The sequence below is a fragment of the Colobus angolensis genome, unplaced genomic scaffold, assembly GCF_000951035.1.
Source record: "Colobus angolensis palliatus isolate OR3802 unplaced genomic scaffold, Cang.pa_1.0 Scaffold492, whole genome shotgun sequence".
In the NCBI taxonomy this organism is placed as follows: domain Eukaryota; kingdom Metazoa; phylum Chordata; class Mammalia; order Primates; family Cercopithecidae; genus Colobus; species Colobus angolensis.
This window is the reverse complement of record NW_012118399.1, coordinates 1957899-1963898: the sequence shown is the minus strand read 5'-3', so window position 1 is coordinate 1963898 and position 6000 is coordinate 1957899. Positions and strand designations below refer to the sequence as shown.

Below are 6000 nucleotides of genomic sequence, written 5' to 3'. Positions count from 1 at the left end.
CGGAAATTTGTTGCACTTCTTGGGGCTTTGTTTGTTTGTTTGTTTTTCCTCTGGGTTTCTTATTTTTTTCGTTATTTTGGACAAAATGTCGGTCCGTGATGTAAAAATTGAGCGAGGAACCTTGGTGGCATTGGGAGCTTTGCAGAAGGTGCAGTTTGAATTCTGCTTTTCCCAGGGTGGCAGCTAGGTCTTGGCCGGATGAATCTTCGCTGCTGGCGGTGGAAACAGCTAGAGGAGCTCGTTAGTTGATTTTTAAATTTCCAAGTGTTGTGTTTAAAGGCTTTACGTGCACTGAGAAGGAATCGCCACCTTAAATAAGCATATGGGCGATTAACAGGGTGTGTTTTCCTCTCGGAAAGGGAATTTGGTAGCTTTGACCAATGTCAGTGTGTAAATATTTAGACGTTATTAGTGACTTTTAAACATTTTTCAGCGAGATCTGTTATTTACAGTGTGTCATATGTTATTAATGCTTGTTGCCTAAGTTCCTTGGCAAATCTGTTTCATGCCTTCTGAGAAAGTAGACAATTGATAGATTGTCCAAGAGATGGAAAAAAATGTGAGTGGGTTTTCTAACTTGAGTTCGGCAAATCCCTGAACGCTGGCGTTGTGTGACACATCACCTCCCCTGTACCCTTGTTGTATGATGAAATAAGTGTGAACACTTTTGAAGCTTTTTCATTACAATACGATTTTAGATGAATAGAAGAAAATGCTGTTGGTTTATTTCCTAGATTTAACATTTTCTCCCCATCCTCCCCTGTTCTCTTTAAAAGTTTTCCAAGAGATAACTTTACCAAGATGTCCAGTGATAGGCAGAGGTCCGATGATGAGAGCCCCAGCACCAGCAGTGGCAGTTCAGATGCGGACCAGCGAGACCCAGCCGCTCCAGAGCCTGAAGAACAAGAGGAAAGAAAACCTTCTGCCGCCCAGCAGAAGAAAAACACCAAACTCTCTAGCAAAACCACTGCTAAGTTATCCACTAGTGCTAAAAGGTAATGTGTAAAAGAAGGATCCAGCACACTTTGTCAGGTTGTCTTCCAGGTGGTTGGACGCTTTTGTTGGTTTTACATCAATAGCAATAGTTCAGAAATACTCACTTCATTATCAGTTTCTTTGTACTTGAATAAGTTGTCATTCTTTAGGTGGTATGTAAGCAACCTTGCTAGAATTATGCTTTTAAGCAAACTTATTCTGTACTTCGGTAACTTCAGTTAAGAGTGTCCTTGAGTAGAGTTTAGACTAACATTCTGACAGATTGTTTAAGGAGTTGGCACGGAAAATTTGGTGAACCCAAATTAGATGGTACTTTGGGGATGTTTCCTTTTATGAGTCATAATCTTCTTTAATGAAATTGACACTTCCAGAGATTAGCAGGGCCTCTCTTCATGAAACTTAATGATCAGAAATGATCATATTTGCTAGAGAATTGCAAATTCGGGCCTTTGCTATGTTTGAAAGCAGATTTAAAAATCGTGCTGCGAATCTGCTTACAGTTTTACAAAACATTACTTTAAATCATGTATCACAGGTAACTTTCATGGTTAAATTATGATTATCCCTCCCTGTGCTTGTGAGGGCAAATCAAACTGAAAAGTAGCCCTTTACAATTTGAGGTGTCACTGGTGATAGAAAACTTTCATTGTCCTTGGGCCTCTTCACTCTGAAACTTGTGGATGTGCTTGACAAGTTAATACTCAACAGCAGGAGAAACATATTTAATTGGATGTAAGTGGAAGATCATTTGTTTCCTATTGATTTATATTTTCTGATAGAGAAGAAAAGATTCTGTCAATGAGACTGTCAGTGGTCGTAGTAGTGGAATATCCACAAACTCTAGTAATTATACATAAAATGTATAATCTCTACAGCGTTAGCCAATGTTGACATTTTGTTAATTTTTATTGATCACAACTAAAGGAAAAAATGTAAAAACTGATCAAATACTACATTCTGTGGTGATTCATAAATACTCATATTTTTCTATGGATTTTCACCTTTATTGTCTCAGTAATGATGTGTTAATAACTTGAGAATATTTTTGAATGGCAGCAGTCTTTGACATAATTTAAAATCCTTCTCAATTTGGTATAGTGTTGATGCGGAACATATTAGACACATCTAAAGTTTTGAAAGCATATTAAATTTGAATCAAATCAGGGAACCGCTTTTCTCCCCCTTAACTCAGGCCTATGTATTTTCTCTTTCTCTCAGTATTTACTAAATTTAAGTGCTGTGCCTATGATCAGAGAAGACAGAAATGGGTAAATTAGAATGTCAAGTAGTCTTCGAAAGTTTTTCACCAGTAAAGATATTTGTAAATTTTAAACTTTTTTTTGACAGATAAAATATTGTCAGAACTGTTAATGTGCTCTTGCAGTAGCCTGTTAATTTTTACCTCAGTAAAAGTCACTCGAAGTCCTTGTCAAATATTCCAGTGCTTTCCCTCCTCCCTTTTTGTCTCATTTGCATATAAGCTTGAAAAGAGAATTTCTTTGGTAAAAAGTGTTTTGAAATAGATATTATATTCTTTACTGAGTACTAGTGGATGAGTATTTCTCAAATCAAGTGTAAATGACTCACTTATTTGCAGCAGCAAGTGAGAAAAAAAGCTGCAAAGTTTCTGTTAAGGGATTTGGGTTATGCCTCTGAGAACAAAGAGGAAGCAGCCATGTTAGCATTACTGAAGGCAGAGCCAGCCTTGCATTTAACTGCATGGTGGTAGAGGGCAGTGTAATTCCCTGGTTATTCTGTAGACTATCTCAAATCCTTTTTGTCTCTTCTCATTTCACTAACAGAATTCAGAAGGAGCTAGCTGAAATAACCCTTGATCCTCCTCCTAATTGCAGGTAAGAAATGAATTTTATTGTTTTGGTTTCAAATTGTGGAAAAATATCAAGAGATTGATGTATTGTCTGGATATGTGTGCAGCAGAGGAGACAACGTTTGCTTCTTTACAGCTTTGCAAGTGCATTAAATAAAAATTGTAGAAGGTGAACTAGATAAAATTGGGAGAAAAAATACTTTTTAGCATAAGTATACTTTGTGGATTTATGAATATACTGATTTTGTGCTTCTGAGATTCTTATGAATGGTGCTGATTTTTGTTCTGGTGTATTTCTGTAGAGGGTGTTTATTCAGAAGTATACTGAAGAAACTTCTAAAATTTTGCTCAGCTTTAAAGTTACTGCTTGTGTGCAATCTGGACTGACCTTCCCCATTTAGAAATTGCTGAATGTGGTGTTACAAAATGTAAATGCAGTAAACAAGCATATAGTTGGTTCTGTTTGATTTATTCAGGTACTAGCCTTAAGGATAAATTTTATGGGCTAAGCTAATGGTTTTAGTCCTCGTTTTCTACAGAATGCATTGTTGGAATTATTTACGTTTTAAGCAAATGTCCTGATGGCTTGAGGAAATTTTTAGTAATTTTGGTAGTTGGAATATGTGTATGAAAAGCAGTAAATGAATTGGAATTGTGGGCATTCGTTTCAGTGGAACTCAGGTAGATGAATTTAAGATTATTGGTTGGTATAAGATACTTTAAAAGTATTTGGTTGATTATTTTTTCTCCAATAATTTTTTTCATTTTGTTTGTATAGCGCTCTATTCTTTTTTAAATGACTATATGGCTTACAAAATTGAACACACATAGAAAACAATATTGTAGATAATTTGTGAAGAGATATGTGCTCAATAATGTGAGCAGCTGCAAGAAATAAGGCAGTTTTATGGTTTGGTAGGAAAATGTTTTCATGTTTAACCTGTATTTCTGTTACAAGTTGTATTCACTTGGGATGATCAGACCCTATTTCTGAAGCCTACTTGTGATATATAATAGAGTATAATCCAGTTACTTCTTATTGTGTATGTTAACTGGATCCTCAGATAAGGTGATTTGATCCTGATTTATCCATTGAATGAAGAGTTTGCTTGTATTTGTAATTTCAGTTCAAACAGGAAACATGAATGTAAACTAATTTTAAGGAGATAGAGGTATGTGAGATCTCAAAGTATTACTTAAGGGCTGTGCTGTCCAGTAACATTGCCACTTGCCACATGTGGCTGTTGACCTTTTCGGTTGTGGCTAGTCCAAAATGAGATGTGCTGAAAGGGTAAAATTTAAACACGTTGGGTTTTGAAAACTTAGTACAACAAAAGAATGTATAATATTGCATTGACTTAAAAAATATGTTCATTACATGTTAAAATAATATTTTGGATGTACTTGGCTATAAAATTTTATTAAAATGAATTTCAATTTTTTACTATTTTAATATGGTTATTGGAATATTTAAAATTACATATGTGACTTGCATTATATTTCTATTGAACAGTGTTGCTTTAGAGAACAAGCAAATCAAAGTATTTTCCCTCCAGCCTTCTAAATGGTGTGTCAAATCTGTAGCCATTTAGAGAGGTCAAGTTAAATTTGCTCCCTGGAAGAATCACTTAACTTGCAGAGTGTATTCTGATATTTCCCATTATGAAAAATGTAAAGATCTATCAATTCAGAACTCTTAAATGTTTTAAAATTGCATGTAAGGTCAAACATTTTTAAAGCTTTCTGTTGATTTTCTGCAAATGGACCAAACTAATGTATATGCATAAATCTAGAAAGCCTAGTAGACATGTGTTGAGTGCCCTCAGAGCAATAGCTTACTGTTACAGTTACCAGAGAAATCTGCTTTACATGTTTAACTCGGGAATGTTTCCTCAAGGTCACTGAGGATTATTTTAGAGAGAGTAGAATCTTTCCATGAGATAGGAGGTTTCACTTGTCTTTCTCTTTATATACCAGATTTCATTTACGTCCTTGAAATAATGGTCCCTCATTTAGTAATTAAACTAGTGAAACATCAAAACTTTGGGCTTTCTGTGAACAATAACATGGAACACCTCATCCCTGCTTTCCCTTGTCACAACCTGTGGTGACTATCACCTATTGCAAATGACATCTTTTAGTTCTCAGGTTCTTTTAGTGGATGAGTTTATGTGTGGCTGTGGTATGTGAAAAACAGACATAAAATATGTCTTAGTAGCGAACCAGGATAAGTTGTTGCTTATTATTGGAGGCAGTGTTTTTCCGTATGCCTCACATGTAAAATATCCAGATACTTTGTTTGTCTTCAAATTCTTTTGGGTGGAAGAAGACCTAGTTTTTGTCCTTGAGTGGGAATTGGAATACTGAGTATTCAGTAAAGGTGTTTTAGAATTTTGACAAATAAGAAGCCTGAATTTGTATTATATTTTTGCCTTCGTGTCAGATCTGTGACAGACTGTGGTGTTATGTTCTTTTAATTCACAAGTGCGTAAATGAGAATTTTAGCTTTACGGTGATTGTACAGTTTAAATTTATTAATTTATGCTGTAATTAAAAATGGAATCTATATTCATAAATTCTAGAATATGTGAATTCATATTGCCTGAGATCTATGAAACCTAATACATTTGGCTTTCATGTGTAGTTATTTAATCAGAATTCCATTACAGTCTTGAATACGATTTTTACAAGTTTGTCAAAGTACATGACAGCTTTAATTCTTCCTCGGGGAAGAAATGTAAAGTGTATCTGTGTACATTCAGGAAAAAGTTGAATGAAATACAAGAAAACTCAGCAAAACAAAAATTATTCAGACTGGGACGATTTCTCTAAAATCCCTTCCTATTTTTTAATTAATGAAATATTCTTTAATTAGTATATAGTTGTGTCTAGTACATACACACCCAGGGTGATGTTAGTATTGTGTATGGTTTTATACATGTTTTAATATATTTTGATAGCATTGATATTTCTTTTCCTGATAGTGTAAAAGTTTGATAATGACATTATTTCCAGTGATTTGATGTTATTTTAGGTTTTAGGTATTGGAGGGCCATGGACCATAGTGTACTAAACATAGGGATATATTATTTATTGGTTTCAGTTTATGCTGTTTACATAGAGTATAAATAATTGCTGCATCAATGAGAGTCAAGGGAAATTGTGTTATGGGCATT

General features: G+C 34.6%; 1 protein-coding gene across 3 annotated transcripts in view; it reads left to right on the top strand.

Annotated features, from left to right (window-relative positions):
- Nucleotides 1-6000, top strand: part of UBE2E3 (ubiquitin-conjugating enzyme E2E 3) — a 96128-nt gene continuing 90128 nt past the window's right edge. The window contains exons 1-3 of one of the 3 annotated variants that reach the window (XM_011959436.1): nt 1-148; nt 777-995; nt 2799-2849. In XM_011959436.1, the coding sequence (XP_011814826.1) occupies nt 802-995; nt 2799-2849 (245 nt within the window). In that variant the 5' untranslated portion in view covers nt 1-148; nt 777-801. Of the gene's footprint in view, nt 241-776; nt 996-2798; nt 2850-6000 lie in introns of all 3 variants that reach the window. The other 2 variants (XM_011959435.1, XM_011959434.1) reach the window with 2 other exon arrangements.